The sequence below is a fragment of the Natator depressus genome, chromosome 19 (genome assembly GCF_965152275.1).
Source record: "Natator depressus isolate rNatDep1 chromosome 19, rNatDep2.hap1, whole genome shotgun sequence".
NCBI lineage: Eukaryota > Metazoa > Chordata > Testudines > Cheloniidae > Natator > Natator depressus.
The window spans coordinates 19,078,686-19,098,204 of record NC_134252.1 but is presented as its reverse complement, the minus strand read 5'-3'; the positions used below and the strand labels follow the sequence as shown (position 1 = coordinate 19,098,204).

At 44.7% G+C, this 19,519-nt stretch overlaps 1 protein-coding gene across 4 annotated transcripts in view; it reads right to left on the bottom strand.

The window, feature by feature from the left end:
* LOC141974671 (5-hydroxytryptamine receptor 1D-like) overlaps positions 1 to 19,519 on the bottom strand; it is a 146,462-nt gene that overhangs the window by 117,093 nt on the left and 9,850 nt on the right. The window contains exons 2-6 of one of the 4 annotated variants that reach the window (XM_074934594.1): positions 14,694 to 15,272; positions 14,330 to 14,559; positions 7,071 to 7,236; positions 5,230 to 5,272; positions 1,649 to 4,352 (exon numbers count right to left, since the gene is read on the bottom strand). In XM_074934594.1, the coding sequence (XP_074790695.1) occupies positions 2,372 to 3,505 (1,134 nt within the window). In that variant the 5' untranslated portion in view covers positions 3,506 to 4,352; positions 5,230 to 5,272; positions 7,071 to 7,236; positions 14,330 to 14,559; positions 14,694 to 15,272 and the 3' untranslated portion in view covers positions 1,649 to 2,371. Of the gene's footprint in view, positions 1 to 1,648; positions 4,353 to 5,229; positions 5,273 to 7,070; positions 7,237 to 14,329; positions 14,560 to 14,693; positions 15,273 to 19,519 lie in introns of those variants that run through there. The other 3 variants (XM_074934593.1, XM_074934595.1, XM_074934596.1) reach the window with 3 other exon arrangements.

Below are 19,519 nucleotides of genomic sequence, written 5' to 3'. Positions count from 1 at the left end.
CTACTTCCCCACAGCAGCCCCCACTTCCTCAAGCTCCACTTCACCCTTACCTCAAGGCCTCCTTCCTTGTGCCTGATATGGTGTGTACTGCTCGGTCTCTCCAACAGCACAACTTCCTCCCTCAGCTCCTGACATCCGCACCCACCTGACTAACTGGGAGGCTTTTAACTAGTTTCAGCCAGCCCCTGATTGGCTTCAGGTGTCCCAATCAACCTAGCCTTCTCCCTGCCTTCTGAAAAGTTCTTAATTGGCCCCAGGTGTCTTAATTGACCTGGAGCAGCTGCCATTTCACTTATCCTGGTACCAGGGATTTGTTTAGCCTGGAGCTAATATATCTATCTTCCACTACTTCTCTATAGCCGTCTGGCCTTGTTCCTCACACAATATATAAACTTCTTTTATTTTAACTGTTTGTTCAGCAGCCCAGGTGTTTAGGCGGAGGAGCACTTAAAAATAATGCAGCCATCAGAATGATCATATATGAATTTCATTTGTGTGCTTGTTACTGTGACTCACAGATCAATAATGAAAGGCCAGCACTGACCCCCGTCCCTGTGCTACTCCAGAGACTCGGCTCTTGACCCAAATGGCAATGGAACATCATTTATCTTTGTTTATGATCCTTCAGCCAGTGCTTTTGTAACACTGACAGACACTGGTCATTGCTGAGCAGGATCAAACCTGGGGTCTCTGGAGCTTAGTGCATGAGCCTCTACCGCATGAGCTAAAAGCCACATGGCTCTTAGCGAAGACTGTAGAGCAGACTCAGTAATCTCTCTCTCTAAGTGGTCTCGGTGCCACTAGAGGGGACAGAACACCACACCCAGGAGGTGTGTGGGTTACACTTTCCTTTGACAGTTTCATATCTAAATTAATTTTCAAATAAGATTTCCTGAAACATTGCATCAAATGATTTACTAAAATTCAGTATGATTGTAAACCATAATCAGATGCAATATTAAACCATTTGCTTCCCTTCTCTCACTAACCTGTAACTTAATCAAGGAATGGGTCTGGTTTGTTTGCTATTGAACTAAATAGTGCATCACAATAGTAAAGAATCACTTTTCTAGGTGAGCACAAAGAACAGCAGCTGGTTGTTAGACTGGCATAATCATCTTCCCCTGTTTTGGTACTTAGGCATTGTATTGAGCTGGCAAAAGGCCTTCTTGGGGTGGCAGGGATTGTTGTTAGCTTCCCAGGGCAGAAGCCACACATTGAAACACACCTAAAAACCTATCAGGCCTATGATTTCCACCAGTGTGAGATGAAATCAAACCCAAAGGCTATCCAAGTTCTTAAATGACCCTATTATCCTGAGTGCCCATCAAAAATATTTATGAGTGTATCCTCACAGCACCCTGTGAGATAGGGAGGCATTGTTAGCCCCACTTTATAAATGGGAAACTAAGGCACAGACTCTAGTAACTTGTCTAAGGTTACATAGGAATTCTGTGGCAGACCTGGGAATTGAACCCAGGGACTCAACCACACCATACCTCACCTCTATATTTTCTTCTTCAACATGTTTCTTTTTCTGACTTCAGTATGAAGATGAAAAAATAAAACAACATATAAATAAGAACGATGTCATTTAAAATACTTTCACATGCTGTTTATTTTTGTAGGATTTCTGCATCTTCGATTCCATCAATGATAAAATGTATAAAAATAATTTTAAATGATGCTTTCTTTTTTTTATATTCATACAATGTGCAGCTCTCAAAGACAGAGATGATAAGAAATGAACACAGGCATCACATAACTCTCATGCTCCTTTTGCCCTTTTCCTGATTCTGATTGTCAGGTTCAGGGTCACAACAATATGAACAATATCCAGAAAACAGTTACTGGTTCTATAGATTTCCAATGGGTAGGATACGTACAGGAGGAAATTTAATTTGGGGATAAGGCCTCTAAAGTTAATGTACCTTCCCCTCAGCAGCAGCCCTCTCTAACTCATTCACAATACAGAATTTCTGCTAATAATATTCACAAGAAATACTGAGTTCCTACCTACACATCTTTCTGCTCCCACTATGTCACACTGCCAATGCTGAACTGAGCAACCTATGTCACACCATAGCAGGAGACATGGCTTTCCTATTCATTCCATCTCGCTTGTTACAAATCTTCCTCCATCTGCTGATTTTGTAAGTGCACATGCTCACTGTAGAGACCAGAAACAAGTTCTACTAAAAGATTTATAATCACAAACAGAAAATAAATACAAAATGATTGGCAAGGAGTTCTCAGTTACATGCACAATATCAGACCAGCAACAGAGACAGTAACTATCATTACAAACTACAGGACTAGGTGGGCTGTGGGAATGCACTAGGACAAATGACAAAACAAGAAAGTAGAAGAACTAAGAACATTTTCTGAACTGGATTAGTTTCTGGAAGGCCTGTTTAAACTCTTCATTAAAAGCAGTGTATATGACTGGATTGATAAGCGAGTTTAAGTAACCTAGCCATGTGAAAAAGTCCAGTAGGACTGGATGAAACCAGCAGGCATCCTGACAGATCGGCAGGACCAGGGTCACAACAAAGAATGGCAGCCAGCAGAAAATAAAAGCTCCCAGGATAATGCCTAGAGTTTTTGTGGCTTTCCTTTCTCTTGCAGCAGAAATTCTTTTCCTTTCCAGGACACTATCTGCAAGTTTGATTTTCACATGATTGATAAATACTGGGGAGCCCCCTGAATGAGCATTCCCCTCATGAAGGTTAGAGTTAATGGAGCAGAGAGAAGACCCAGTGGAGCCGGTAATCAGGTGGGCTGTGGTAAATCGTTTTCCATATAGTGAAGGTGGCTTAAGAATCCTGGATCGAGCTGCTACATAAATTCTCCCATACAGTATAACAAGGAGCACAGTCGGGATATAAAAAGCTCCGCAGGTTGAATAGATTGTGTAGGAAATCTGATCAGTGTTCACAGTACAGTCTGCCATTTCTTCATGAGCTTTTGCCTGTCTCCAAAAAAGTGGTGGCATAGAAATACAAATAGAGATCATCCAGACAAAAGCTATCATGAGGGCTGCTCTGCCAGCCGTCCGACGTTTTGTGTATTCCAAAGCATCTGTGATGGCCCAGTATCTGTCCAGTGCAATAACGCAGAGGTGCAGGATTGAGGCTGTGCAGCCGGTGATGTCTGACAATAACCAGATATCGCACATAACTTGACCAAAGGTCCACGTGTGGCTGACAGTATAAGCAATACTGATTGGCATGACTAAGATAGATACTAAGAGATCAGTCACCGCTAAGGAGCCAATGAGATAATTTGCAGGTGTATGAAGCTTTCTAGTGAGAAAAATGGTGATCATTACAAAGGAATTGGAAAGAATAGTTGCCAGAGTTATCACAGACAGGACGACGGCCACTAAGACCTTCAGCCCCAGCAGTGTGGTCTCATCCCACGCCACTGGCATTTCAGTGGTGTTCAGTGACTCATTTGATGTGCTCTGGAGAGAAAGCTCCTTGGAACGGTTGCACTGGGCCATTCTCTGATTTTCCTTTGCTATTTAGTCTGCCATAAACAGGTGAGAATGTTGCTGTTTCTGCCGAAATGGAAGGTCTGTGGCTAGAACGCCCAGGCTGGAGGGAACCAACTTCTAGTGAGCAGGAGCCTGGCCAGGAGTTGAAGCATTTTTCTAAACTAGATTCCTGCAGCTTATTTCCACCTCTCTTTTGTGACGCACTTTAATAAGCAGCAGGTTCTAACGCAATTATCAAGACATTATTTCTGCCATATATTAACACGGACTATAGGATAAAGGGTGGAGTGTTTTAATTTCTGTTTGCTCCACATATTCTTTTTGAGCTAAGTCTCCAGCAGGCAGCAAGAATCAGCACTGGAGAGCGAAAGGCAGAGAGAGGAACATTCTACATGGCTATGTTGGCCCCATCTTTGGGACAAAACTTTCCTAGAAAAAGTTTGCCCTCAGTTAATAGCTGACCATGATGACTCTTATAACGGGGAACGTGCTCTTCCCAGAGTACATATCGACATAATACAACACTGTTTGACTTGTTTCTGTGGACATAACTTCTGCCAGACACACTTATTAGGCCCTCTTTAGTGATTTGTGCAGGGTTCTATCAGTGTATGCATCTCCAGACCATCCTTTCTTTCTCTCAAATGCACGTTCAACCCTCAAACATTGGTCTCGATTTCTGAATGATTAACAGAGTTCAATGCTGTGGACCTGGAATTCACAGGATGTTTTAGTTACTGTGTTGTTCATGACTGAGTAGATGGTGAATGATTATAATGAGCTGTGGAGTCATGATTCCCCCAACAGAAGGAGGATGTCATCATCTGACAAGGCTGGTTATCGCTGAATGGATCTAAAGGGAGAAAGTGAGTGTGTTAGCCCAGAACTGTGGAATCATGTGACATGGGAGTTCACAGCTCTCAGTGTCAGACTGGGCCTTGTGGGCATTAATGAAGCCACAGGTCTCTTTTTATGTATTTCTTTAGATGTAGTAGGTGACTATCTGTATAACTAGAGCTTTACTATCTGTCAGCCAGCTCCACCACACAGATAATAAATTCCTACCACCGGCCCGGCTTTGTCAGCCTGTTCCTCCTGGAAAAGGCCAAGAAAATAGGTGGCCTTACTGCATGCCATGAAGGTTTACAAATTTGGGTTCTAGCAGGCCACATGGGAAGCGCAGTCAGTGCTGAAAGCTTCTCAGAGAAATGTCCTGCCAGTACCCCCCTTCTGAAACCAAGGAGCTCCAGCATCTCTGCTGATCACAAATGATGCAGCTTCCTGGGGGAGAAGCGTCTGTCAAATGGCTAAGGCCCAAACCATTTAGGGTATTGTAGGAGAAGTCCAACACCATAAATTCCACTGAGAAACTAAATTTGAGCCAGAACAGAGTCTGGGGCCAAAGTGGAGTCTGAAGATACTGGACTCCTCAGACAGAAAGTTTCAGCTGTTATTCCTCACAGATTTATTTTGAATGGGAGCTTTCTGTTTAGAGAGCGGTGTTGCCTCAGCAATTGGAACTGGTATTGTTTCAGATCTCTCACTAGACTATTTCTGGGTTGGAAATTTAGCAAAAAACCAACCCCACAAAAGAACAGCTTTCTGTACATCTGCTAAAAGTCCCATTTTAAAGAACTGAGCTAAGATTCAACCTAAAAGACCTTTGAACTTACTGATAACTCAGAAATTGCCATTTTCAGAGTTTGGGAAACATACTGAAGCATATTTACCTGGGTGCTGGGATGCTCCCATAGGCCAACTCACAAATAAAACCTACAACAACAAAACAGATTAGAAACATTACTTAAAGACAATAATACTCTACAGTCAGGTTCCAGAGCATTGCAAGACATTTCTCACACTTGAGTTTTCTCTATTTTAGTTTGTTGGCAACAGAAAGGCCAGTAGAGCCCTTTCCCATTTGTTATAAGGAAGAACCATTCTTCCAATCTGATTCTAAATCTTTATTGCAGCAATGAATAATAAAATACAGAGCAGAGCTGTCAACCAAGTGCGTATCAACAAAGTATTGTCATATTGCTCCCCAGAGCTCTATGCCCTAAATGGGAATCAAAATCCTGATGTGATGCACAAAATTCTTATCCAAACTAACTGTCCCCAAATGAAAACCTCAAATGTCCCAGAGCCAGGGAAAGAATATTACCCAGGAAGAAACTCCTGGAGCAACCCAGAAGTTCCATTCAGGCAAAGCAGCAGGGCCTGACGGATATAGGATTAATTTATATACACAGCTGAGTTTCTTGGTGTAGGCAGCCCATATTGCACTGATTGCCTACACCAAATCAAACTATAAGTGACTTAGGTGCTTAAGTCCCATTTTCAAAAGAGACGTAAGCTCCTAGGGCAGCAGTTCTCAACCTGCAGCCTGTGGGCTGCGTGCGGCCCAATTAGCACACAGCTGCAGCCCAGCTGTATGCTAAAACAAATTCAAAATTTATCTCTCTGGTCTGGCAGGGTGTGGGGCTGGCTGAAGGGGGGACAGTCTTGCAGCCTGCACCAGCACTCCTGCCAGCAGGGGGCTGGTGAGTGCCACAGGGGGCGGGAGAGTGGGTCGGGGGGGGCACTCTGTGCAATGAGGGGGTGGGGGGCACTGGGAACTAGGAATTAGCCAGGGTGCTACAGCATCCCCAGTTTTTAGATGGGGCTCTGTTCCTGGCCCCCTTCTCGGGTCCTGGCTGATGGCCTGTGCCGGGCGCTCCATTTCTAGCCTGGTGCTGGGGGTCCTGGCTGCCCGTCCGTGCACCACAGCACTTGGGTCCTGGCTGCATGTCCCCACGTGGGGTGCATGTATGTTCGACTGCTGCCCGGCCCTGCCTGGTGGGGTCCCAGGGTCCAGCCCCCCGCGGCGGTGTCTGGGGTCTGGCAGCCCGGCCCACTCCCAGGGCTCTGCTCTGGGCGAGGGCACTGGGCATAGGGGACTGTGGGCGGGTTGCGGGGGGGCGCTGTAGTTCTCAACCTGCGGCTCACAATGATAAACAGGTTGGGAACCACTGTCCTAGGGGTAATGTTTTCCAAAGTGTCTAAGGGCCAATTTTCAAAGATATTCAGGCACCTAAAGGTGGAGACAGGTGCTTAGTGGGACTTTCAAAATTGCCTAGGTGCCCAACTCCGCTTCTGAAAACCCCACTTGGGGCTGGATTCACAAATGGACTTAGGCATCTAACTGCTAGTGTAGGCACCTAAATCCCAGAATCAGGCCCCACTGGGCTTCACAAAGCCCCCACTCAGCTGCCCCTGAACCTGGTAAGTTCCTAAACTCACTCAGCACGTAAATGTTTGCAGTGAAGTTTCCCTAGGTGTCTATGTTTCTGCCTCAGTGTGCACCCTGCGGCTGCACACCATGCCCCTCAATGCCTAAACCCCTGCGTAATGCATGAACGGAGGGATAATAGGCCTCCCTCCACCTAACCTGCTGGTGGGGGGCCCTACCTGGTCAGTGTGCTCAAAGCTCACCTGCTGGACTGAGCTTCATTTGTGAACTAGCACAAAAGAGGGAAGGGTGGGGGAAGCCCTCCTGCATAACTTTTAGCCCAGGGGTTAGCATACTCACCTGGCATGTGGGAGGCCCCCCAGTTCAAGTTCCCCTCCACCTGAGGGGAAGAAGGGCTTTGAAAAGGCTCTGCCACCTCTCAGCTGCAGGCTCTAGCCATTGGGCTAGGGGATATTCTGATGGGAGGGCTGGGGCTCCCTCAGTCTCTCCTTTCAAAGTTGTCCCACTGTGAATAAATAATTGAAAAACTCACTGGGCCACAGAGAGAAAAAGTGAGAGAGCAACCATGAGAACAACTCAGTAGTCTGGTGGCTAGAACACTACCCACCCTGTTCCAATGACTTTTTAAATTCTTTACCCACAGTTCAATAGCTTCAACAGGAGAGTCTGAGGCTCTGACCACGGGAGCGTATCATAACCCAGTGGTCAGAGCCCTCACCTGAGAGACAGTAGAGCTCTGTTCAAACCCCTTCTCCACCCCAGGCGGATGGGTGCTTGAACTGGGGGTCTCCCCCGGCCCAGGTAAGTACCCTAATTACTTGGCTAAATATTAGGAGGGAGGCCCACCTCCTCCTCACAAAAACAGAGTAAATGCCTAATGCCAAGAGTGGGTTTGCAGCTAAGAACCCCAAGCAGAGGGAGGCACCTCCTTCTGCCTGGGTTTAGGTGCCAAAGTCCCTGAGAGTGGCAAGGCTTAGGAAATACCGGTTGCCTTGGCGTCTCTCATTGGCCAGCTTGGGTGGCTCCCCACCTAGTTGCTGTTTTTCATTAATCCCATTCTGGGACACGTACCTCTCCTCATTCATTGTATACAGAGTGCTCAGGCGTCATGATTCCCCTGATTCCAGTCCCCAACAGCATTGCCACACCTAAGGGTATGTTCTATACTGCAATTCAACACACTTTGATAAGTTAAACAGTAATATGTCACCAGGACTACATGGTATCACCCAAGAGTTCTGAAGGAACTCAAATATGAAATTGCAGAACTACTAACTGGTATCTGAAGAAGTGGGGGGTTTTACCCACGAAACCTTATGCCCAAATAAATCTGTTAGTCTTTAAGGTGCCACCAGACTCCTTGTTGTTTAACTGGTATGTAACTGATCATTTAAATCAACTTCTGTACCAGATGACTGGAGGATAGCTAATGTAACACCAATTTTTAAAAAAGGCTCCAGAGGTGATCCTGGCAATTCCAGGTCGTAACCTAACGTCAGTACCAGGCAAATCGTTGAAACTATAGAAAAGAACGGAATGATCAGACACATTGATGAACATGATTTAAAGACCCTGTCCTTTAAATCAGCTACTGTACCCAATGACTGGAAGATAGCTAATGTAACGCCAATATTTAAAAAGGGCTATAGAGGTGATCCTGACAATTAAAGATCGGTAAGTCTAACGTCAGTACCGGGCAAATTCGTTGAAACAATAGTAAAGAATAAAATTGTCAGACACATAGATGAACATAAATTGTTGTGCAAAAGTCAACATGGTTTCTGTAAAGGGAGATCATGTCTTACTAATCTATTAGAGTTCTTTGAGGGGGTCAACAAACATGTGGACAAGGGGGATCCAGTGGACATAGTGTACTTAGATTTCCAGAAAGCCTTTGACAAGGTCCCTCACCAAAGGCTCTTACGTATATTAAGTTGTCATGGGATAGGAAGGAAGATCCTTTCATGGATTGAGAACTGGTTAAAAGACAGGGAACAAAGGGTATAAATGGTATATTTTCAGAATGGAGAGGGATAACTAGTAGTGTTCCCCAAGGGTCAGTCCTAGGACCAATCCTATTCAACTTATTCATAAATGATCTGGAGAAAGGGGTAAACAGTGAGGTGGCAAAGTTTGCAGATGATACTAAACTGCTCAAGATAGTTAAGACCAAAGCAGATTGTGAAGAGCTTCAAAAAGATCTCACAAAACTAAGTGATTGGGCAACAAAATGGCAAATGACATTTAATGTGGACAAATGTAAAGTAATGCACATTGGAAAAAATAACCCCAACTATATATACAATATGATGGGGGCTCATTTAGCTACAACGAATCAGGAGAAAGATCTTGGAGTCATCATGGATGGTTCTCTGAAGACGTCCACGCAGTTTGCAGCGGCAGTCAAAAAATCAAATGGGATGTTAGGAATCATTAAAAAGGGATAGCGAATAAGACAGAGAATATCTTATTGTCCTTATATAAATCCATGGTATGCCCACATCTTGAATACTGCGTACAGATGTGGTCCCCTCATTTCAAAAAAGATATACTGGCATTAGAAAAGGTTCAGAAAAGGGCAACTAAAATGATTAGGGGTTTGGAATGGGTCCCATATGAGGAGAGATTAAAGAGGCTAGGACTTTTCAGCTTGGAAAAGAGGAGACTAAGGTAGGACATGATGGAGGTATAGAAAATCATGAGTGGTGTGGAGAAAGTGAATAAGGGAAAGTTATTTATTTGTTCCCATAATATAAGAACGAGGGGCCACCAAATGAAATTAATGGGCAGCAGGTTTAAAACAAATAAAAGGAAGTTCTTCTTCACTCAGCGCACAGTCAACCTGTGGAACTCCTTGCCTGAGGAGGTTGTGAAGGCTAGGACTATAACAGGGTTTAAAAGAGAACTGGATAAATTCATGGAGTTTAAGTCCATTAATGGCTATTAGCCAGGATGGGTAAGGAATGGTGTCCCTAGCCTCTGTCTGTCAGAGGGTGGAGATGGATGACAGGAGAGAGATCACTTGATCATTACCTGTTAGTTTCACTCCCTCTGGGGCACCTGGCATTGGCCACTGTCGGTAGACAGGATACTGGGCTGGATGGACCTTTGGTCTGACCCAGTATGGCCATTCTTATGTTCTTATTTGTTGGAGAAGAGTCAATGTGGCTTTTGTAAAGGGAAATCATGCTTCACCAATCTATTATAATTCTTTGAGGGGATCAACAAGCCCGTGGACAAAGGTGAGCCAGTGGATATTGTGTGCTTAGACTTTCGGGAAGCCTTTAACAAGGTCCCTCACCAAAGGCTCTTAAGTAAAATAAGTAGGTCTGGGGTAAGAGGGAAGGTCCTCTCATGAATCAGTAACAGGTTTAAAAGACAGGAAACAAAGGGTAGGAATAAATGGTCAGTTTTTACAATAGAGAGGCAAATAGTGGCAGAGTTCCCGAAGGATCTGTAGTGAAATCTATGCTGTTCAACATATTCATAAACAATCTGGAAAAATGGGTGAACAGTGAGGTGGCAAAGTTTGCTGACGATGCAAAATTGCTCAAGATAGTTAAGTCCAAAGAGGATTGTGAAGAGTTATAAAGGGATCTCACAAAACTGCATGATTGGGCAACAAAATGGCAGATGAAATTCGAGGTTGATAAATGCAAAGTTATGCACATTGCAAAACATAATCCCTACTATACATTCAAAATGATGGGGGTCTAACCTAGCTGTTAGCACTCAAAAGAGATCTTGGAGTCACTGTGGATAGTTCTCTGGAAACATCATTGAATGTGAAGCCGCAGTCAAAAAGGCAAACAGAATGTTAGGAACCATTAGGAAAGGGATAGACAATAAGATAGAAAATATCATAATGCCAATATACAAATCCATGGTATGCCTACATCTTGGATACTGTGTGCAGATCTGGTTGCCCCACCTCAAGAAAGATATATTAGTATTGGAAAAGGTACAGAGAAGGGTAACAAAAATGATTAGGGGTATGGAACAGCTTTCGTATGAGGAGAGATTAATAAGACTGGGACTTTTCAGCTCAGAAAAGAGATGGCTAAGGGGGGATATGATAGAGGTCTATAAAATTTTGACTGTTGTGGAGAAAATGGATAAGGAAATGTTATTTACTCCTTCACATAACACAAGACCCAGGACTCAGCCAATGAAATTAATAGGCACCAGGTTTCAAACAAACAAAAGGAAGTATTTCTTCACACAACACACAGTCAATCTGTGGAACTCATCATCAGGGGATGTTGTGAAGACCAAAGCTACAACATGGTTCAGAAAAAGACTAGATAAGTTCACGGAGGATAGGTCCATCTGTGGCTATTAGCCAGAATGGGCAGGGATGGTGTCCTTAGCCTCTGTTTGCCAGAAACTGGTGGATCACTTGATTATTACCTGTTCTGTTCATTCCCTCTGAAGCACCTGGCGTTGGCCACTGTCGGAAGACAGGATACTGGGCTAGATGGATCATTGGTCTGACCCACTATGGCTGTTCTTATGTTCTTAATACCCATGGCCAACCCATGTCAGCGGAGTAGAGCTCATTGGGCTTGGGCTACGGGGCTTTTTAATTGTGGTGTCAACATTCGGGCTTGGGCTGAAGCTTGGACCCTCCCATGTAGGGTCCCAAAGCCCGGTTCCAGCCTGAGCCTGAATGTCTACACCACAGTTAAACAGCCTGTAGTGAGTTAATGGGGGTCCCTCCGCCTCACTACGTCACTGGGCGTCACCCACAGTCAGGGAATTAGCAGAGCACTACACAGACTGCATGGCTCTGGCCTGCAGTCCAGGCAGATCTGCAAATGAGTCTCTGGGCCCTGGACCCTCAAGCAGGGCAGGGTAACAAACAGTCTATGCGACTGGCCTGCAATCAGGGCAGAGCGACAACCAGTTGGAGTCTCTAGTCTGCAATCGGGGCAGAGTAGCAAACAGTTATTAGCCCAGGTCCTCAGTCAGGATAGGGCAGCAAGGAGTCTATGACTCTGGCCTGTACTCAGGGAAGAACAGTAAGAGGGTAGGGTGTCCTAGCTCTGGCGGATGGCCAACAAATGCAGGTCTCTTGGCCTAATGAGGGGAGACTACTACCCCAGCGTGGGGTGGCAGAGGGTTGGGGGGCCCGGGCCCATCTGACTCTACCATGCCCCGACCCAGTGGCGGAGTATTCTGCCACTGGGTCAGCGGGGAATCCACCCAGAACATGCTGACCGGATTTCTGGCAGCTGTGCAACCAGATTGGGGTCAGCTGCCCAGGGCCACTTCCCACCTTCCCCTTGGGGTGTACCTGGATCCACGGAGGGTCCTCCAGTTCAAAGGCCAGTGACAGTCTCAGCAACTCCTCAGTGCCTTGGTCAGCTGGCCGCTCCAGTAGCTCTGACCAGTCCTCAGCTCTGCAGGGGTCTGCTGCAGTCTCCCAGTTTAGGAGTGGGTAGTAGGCATCTGTCTCCTTCGGCTGCTGCCCGCCAACTGAGCTCCAGGACCCACCCTTTATCCTTCCTGTTCTGCCACTGACTTCCGGTGGGAGGGGCAAGCACAGCCTGGCTCTGCCCACCTGGATTCAGAAAGTGGTCCATCCCACTCTGGCTCAGTGAGAGGCCACTCCGCCTCATTACACAGCCCCTTAATCCAAGCCCCGTGAACCCGAGACAGCTGGCATGGGCCAGTCATGGGTGTTTAATTGCAGTGTAGATGTACCCTCTGTTTCTTTGTGAATCTAGCCCTACGCACCTATCTGCTTCTATAGGTATCAAAATACCTTTACAAATCTGGCCCTATGTGCCTGCATCCCATTGTCTTTCAAAGGGAGTTAGGCTCCTAACTCACTAAAGCATTTTTGAAAATTTTACTCATCGTCCAAGTGTTACCCAAATTTTAGCTACATTTTCCCTATGGAAATAAAGCTGGGAACCCTGGGCTGCTTAATGGGCATCACTTTGGAATGTGGGCAGACTCCTTCTGGGTACGTAACGTTTTAGCCAAGATCCATGCAAACAGGCTAGCAACCCTAACCCGTCCCCTGCCAGGCCGCGTCTGCCAGGGAGCTGCCAGTTGTCACACAAGGACGTTTATGTAACTCATTACCTCAGAGGCGCCGAATTCTTAGGCTCGAGTCCCAGGCGATCTGTTTTTATTCCCTACTTCAGAAGACTTCACGTCCGGCCACCATTGCACGGTGTGGATAAACCTGTGCTGCTCACCATCCAGGGGCTTAATGATCGCTAACAGTTTATAATACCCCAGCTGATTGAAGTGGAACAATGAAGCAGGGATAACCCATTTTTTATAAGCTGAAAAAAGAGGCCATATCCCTTCTTTCACAACTATCTGTGTCAAAAATCCAGACTGAAATTCACTCTAGCTTCTTCACAAAGTATTGGGCTCAAAGCAGGAATTACTGGATGAAGGTTGCTGGGAGACTAGATGGTCATAGCCCTTTCTGCCTTGAAATGTATGGCCCCAGTTCTGCAGAGATTTATGCACGTGCTCAATGTTCTGCATTTTGAATAATCCCATTGATCTGTAGTATTACAGCCTTTGAATCTGTAAAAACATTTCACTGTTTGCTAATGGTTTAGCGGAGCCTTTCCCCTAGCATCCCTATTTTAAAGGACATGCCATTCAATCTATACAAATCAGTAGTCACTCCCACGGATATTTTCCAGAAAAATAAGCAGCAGAATCCCACTTTAAAATAGGTACATCAGGTTCTAAGGGCCTTTAATATTCATGTAGTTAAAATCAATATTCTCCTGTGAATTTTTCATCTCTAACAAGTTTTACCATATTTTTAGCCCAGTTAGGAAAAAACCCTAGACAAAGCCAAATCAATATGGGGGGGGGGGGGAATCAAAAATCAGTTTTCTTAAACTACAATTATCAAAGAAAATAAAACATGCAGTTTGAAAAAAAACAAATACAAGGTCATACATGCATGCATACAACACTAGGAAAAAAGAATGCAGGACATATTTACAGGATGGGGGGATGTATCCTGGAAAGGAGTGACTGAAAAGGATTTAGGGGTCTTTGTACATAACCAAATGCACATGAGCTCCCAGTGCAATGGTGTAGCTAAAGGGCTAATGAGATCTTTGGGAATATAAATAGGTGGATGTTGAATCAGAGTAAGGAAGTGTGTGTGAGCATTATTTGAGTACTGTGTCCCGCTCTTGTGTCCACACTTGTAAAGGATGTTGAAACATTGGAGAAGGCTGAGAGGAGTTGCAACAATGATCCAAGAGCGTGAAAACCTGCTTTTCAGTGGGATTCTTAAGGAGATCAATCTTGTTAGCTTATTAAAAGGAGGAGACTTGATGGGGAGGTTTCTAATAGGACAGTAGAGGATCCTTCATTTAGCAGACTAAGGTAGAACACGATGCAATGGCTGGAAGATGAAGTTAGACAAATCAAAACTGGAAACAAGAGACACATTTTTAATAGTGAGGGTAATTAACCAATGGAACAGCTGTCCGAGAGACACAGCAAATTCATGAACACAACGGAGTCTTTACACTGAGATGATGCATCTCTTTCGAAAAGATGCTCTAGTTCAAACACCAGTTATTGGGCTCTGTAGTGTCACTTACCTAGTGGGGAAGAATAATGCCTTTTGCTGCAGAAATCCCTGTGTGAGGCTCGCTGGTGTGTTTACAGTGGAAGTCAGACTCAATTATCAGAGAGGTTGTGGAACAGTGCCATCTTATGGATGCTGTAGGTATTTAACAGAAAGCAGGCTAGAGCGAGAGACATGGAGACATTTTAGGGGTTCTCTAAGTAAGATGCTGAATCTGGTTTCTTCCATTATTTGTTGATGCAACTGTAAAATAAAACATTCAATCCTTACACCTTGAATACAACTACATTTTATGCAGAACAAGATGAAAGTTTACAGAGCACACTCACTACACAGCTGACAATTCAAACAGAATATGCATAAAACATGTATTTTACCAAGATAAATGATAATAGCATCTTCTACTGAAGTAGACACACTCACATAAACCGGGCAGGAGTGGTGAATGCTAAATGTGAGTGTACCCTGATCCTAGAGTTAGAAGAAAGATAGAAAAACTGAAAAAACTGGGTGCAAATTCTGACCAAAGCAGCTTGAAAAGGGAAGCTGGATAGATAGCATGACAATAACCCTGAGTCACAGTTAGAGGGGTTTGTTTACTTCATGAACTCAGAATTGAGGGGCTGTGTTTGTTAATGAACAAAAGCTGGAAATGGTCATTGATCCCAAGAGGGAAAGAAACTATTAATGTTGCCTTTTTGAATGAATAAATAACCAGAGTTAATATCCAGTAAGAGAGAGTATTTTGCTCAGACAGCACCAGCCCATTGAACTGTAGTTATGGTTCCGGTGTTTTGCGGAGCGACTCAAAGCAAGATTTTTACAAGTGTTTAGGAATATGTTTTCAAAAGTTCCAAGTTTGCTCTGAGCTGCAGAAAATGGGTCTCTCCTTAGCCTTCCTGGGATCGCTGCATGCCTTGTTGCCCACAATCAGATCTGGCAGAACACAGTCATGTCTGCAGAAAAGAAAAGAAAAAAGAAGAAAGGCCTTGATCCACAGCTGTGCCAGGAATTGTGCAAATGCTTGGGTTGGGGATACGATACATGGTGTTTCACAATGAACAATGGGTAAGGAACCCCACCATAGCAGTGCTCTCAGCACAAACAGACAAACACATGGGAAGTGTGTGAGACTTGCCAGAGCTGAGCTCTCCTCGCAGACAGATACAATGTGGGTCAGGTACTTAGGGAAAAATTTCAAGAACTCTATACATCAGGAACCATTTCTGCCTTCAAGAGCTAGAGCTGGTCAACTGTCCTGAGAAATACATTGCCAATATTGGTCTGAAATAAAAACGGAATTGACTTTCCCCTCTGAGCGTTGGGGTATTCACTTCCCATGAATAGCCTGGGGAATGAGGTGTTTAAATTCACTCTATGCATCAGTGCATAGAGTAAATTTAAAGCAAAGATAGACAATATTGGTGGAAACCCCATTTTAAACTGAGAAATGTGAGTGATCACCATGGAAACCTAGTTTTCAGAGCTATGTCCATTGGCTCAGGGAACAGAACAAACCATGTGATCTACAAGGCCAGTAAAACTAACCAACATGGTTTGAATTCTGAATATGCACAATGACGTGCTCATGAACAAGCTCCAGTACAAGAATCAGTCACTGAATGATTCAGCCTTTTGGAATAATGAATACATGCAGGAAAGCTAGGACAATTCACCTCTGGGCAGAGAGGTTATCACTGAGCTCTACAAGGCTCTTACACAACCAGCTTCTATATCTGTGTAATGGAGCAGGGGCTACTTGCTCACTGACATCTCTGCATTTCAGTGTTTCCAGTGCTGAGGCTGAGAAGCAGTCTGGCTGTGCTGGGCACTTGCTCACTCCTCTCAGACTTCTCCTCACCTTTCTTGAGAGGGATGCTCCCACCTGCTCTCTCTCCCCGCTGTCACTTGTCTCCATCTCTTTGGCTGCTATGTAGACCAGTGCTCTGCAGACAGTTCTCTCTCCCTCTTGTAGCCCTCGGTGATGAGATAAGATTTGGTGACGCATATTCTGTCTGTTACATCGTGTGTGTGTGTGTGTGTGTGTGTGTGTGTGTGTGTGTGTGTGTGTGTGTGTGTGTGTGTGAGTGTGTGTGAATTATTCTTGTGATTGAGCTCTGGATGTTGCCCTCAAGCATGTCTTCCTTCAGGAGTGGCTTGGACAGAAAATGGGAGCCCCTTTCTGCCATGTGAAGTGGTGCTTGGTTTCTCTCAGAGGGCTCCAGGGCCCACCTCCTGTGATTCCTCTGCTCAACAGAAATTATTTAGGTCCTTCTCATGAAGGAAATCACTATCTTTATAAAGAGAGAACAGACATGCTGTGTATAAACCTCCCTGCTTCTCCCACATCTCCATACCCTGCTTCCTGTTCACCAATCACTCACTAACTCTGCTGCCCCTACACACCCCATTGCTCAGTCACTGCATCACCCCACACTCTTCCCACCCCTTCACTGAGACACTGCCTCCCTCCCGCACTCACTGGAATGGTGCAGATTGTGGCTTACATCTCATTGGGTGAGGGTTGAATATTTTTATTGTAAGGAAATATTGGGACATCCTGAACAGGGGAATTGTTACATGTTGCAGTATAGAATTGTTACATCAGAAGAGAATTGTCTCCACAGCATATTACGGTAATCATGCCTCAGAAGGAGCAGAAATAGGGTTTAACTCTAGCCTTGAGCTTCCCCTCTCAGACTTACACCCTCTCAAAGCCAATTGGTTCCACTCCAGGTCTCCAGTAAATCCATTCTTCCCCATATTTCATCTCCTATTTCTATAGAAAACGACTGTCAATTTTGAATGCCTTAAATACAATCAAACAAAAATTATTGGGCTCAGAACAGGGGTAACTGAGTGATGTACAGGAGGTCACACTAGATGGTCTAATGGTCCCTTAAGAACAGAAGAGCGGCCAGACTGGGTCAGACCAATAGTCCATCTCGCCCAGTATCCTGTCTCTGACAATGGCCAGTGCCAGACGCTTCAGAGGGAATGACCAGAACAGGGCAATTCTGAGTGATCCATCCCCTGTCATCCAGTCCCAGCATCTGGCAGTTGGAGGGTTAGTGACAAACAGAGCATGGGATTGTGTCTCTGACCATTGATGGACCTATTCTCCATGAACTTACCTATTTTTTTAACCCAGTTATATATTTGGCCTTCACAACATCCCATTCAATGAGTTCCCACAGCTTAACTGTGCTTTGTGTGAAGAAGTACTTCCTTTAGTTTGTTTTAAACCTGCTGCCTATTCATTTCATTGGGTGACCCCTAGTTCTTGTGTTATGTCAAGAGGTAAATAACACTTCCAGATTCACTTTCTTCATGATCTTATAGACTTCTACCATATCCTGCTGTAGTCATCTGCTTCCTAAGTTAAACAGTCCCCATCTTTTTAATCTCTCCTCATATGGAAGCTGTTCCAGATCCCTGTAATTTTTGTTGCCCTTTTCTGAACCTTTTCAAAGATAGAGCGAATAGAACAGCATACAGTACATAAGGTGTGGGCGTACCAGGGATGTATATATTGGCATTATGATATTTTCTGTCTTATTATCTATCCCTTTCCTAATGGTGCCTAACATTGTTAGCTTTTTTTACTGCTGCTGCACAGACGTTTTCAGAGAACTATCTACAATGACTCCAAGATCTCTTTCTTGAGTGGTAACATCTAATTTAGACCCCATCATTTTGTATGTATAATTGGGATTATGTTTTGCAATGTGAATTACTTTGCATATATCAACCTTGAATTTCATCTGCCATTTTGTTGCCCAGTTACCCAGTTTTGTGAGATCTCTTTGCAGTCTGCTTTGGACTTAACTACCTTGAGCAATTTTGTATCATCAGCAAACTTTGGCACCTCACTGTTCACCTGCTTTTCCAGATTGTTTATGAATACCTTGAGAATCATAGATCTCACTACAGATCTTTGTGGAACCCTGCTGCTGTTTGCCTCTCTCTATTGTAAAAACTGACCATTTATTCCTACCCTTTGTTTCTTGTCTTTTAAACCTGTTACTGATTCATGAGAGGACCTTCCCTCTTATCCCATGTCTGCTTACTTTGCTTAAGAGCCTTTGGTGAGGGATCTTCTATGATTCTATGATCTTGTCAAAGGCTTTCTGAAAGTCCAAGCAGACTGTATTGACTGGAATACCCTTGTCCACATCCTGGTTGGCCCCCTCAAAGAATGCTAATAGGTTGGTGCGGCAGGATTTCCCTTTACAAAAGCCACATTACCTCTCCCCAGCATATTGTGTTCATCTAGGTGTTTGTTAACTCCGTTCTTTACTATAGTTTCAAAAACATTTGCTTGGTAGTGAAGTTAGGTTTAGTGGGGCTAGAATTGCCAGGATCGTCTCTGGAGCCTTTTTTTTTAATGGCATTACTTTAGCCATCCTCCCGTCATCTGGCACAGAGGCTGATTTAAGCGATAGATTACGTACCACAGTTAGTAGTTTTGCAATTTCATATGTTTGTTCCTGCGGGTCCTGGTAACGTCTTATTTTTAATTGATCATTTGTTCCAAAAGCTCCTCTACAGACACCCCAGTCTGCGACAGTTCCTCAGATTTGTCACTTAAAAAGAATGGCTCAGGTCTGGGGATCTCCCCCATGTCCTCTGCAGTGAAGACCGATGCAAAGAATTCATTTAGCTTCTCTGCAACAACCTTCTGTTCCTTGAGTGCTCCTTTAGCACCTCGATCGTTCAGTGACCCCACTGACTGTGGCAGGTTTCCTGCTTTTGGTGTACTTAAAACCCTCTGGCATTCTGGCCACTGACTCTCTGCCCTTTTGAGACCAGAGTCTGATTTTCAGAGCTGCTGGTCATCTGTAACTCCAACCTAAGTCAGTGGGATATATGGGTGCTCAGCACTTCTGAAACCAGGTCTGTAGGGGTCTCAAGCTGGGCACCTAGAATTAGGGGGTCACTTTTGAAACATTTGGTCCAGGATTCTACCCTAGCCAGGAGCACCATGCTTGTCTCTCCTGCTGTAATGCCCAGGTGTCAGGCAGGTTGAAATGCAGTCCAGATCAGTGGTCAGAGTTCATGCAAGAGGTTCAATATCCAGGAGATCCAATCCGAGGGGAAGATACAGCAAGGCAATTGGTGGGGTTGGGCAAGGCAGCAAAACAGGATGGGTGTGGGCAGCAAGATCAAGCAAGGACAAACAGCAACTGGAGGGCAATGACTT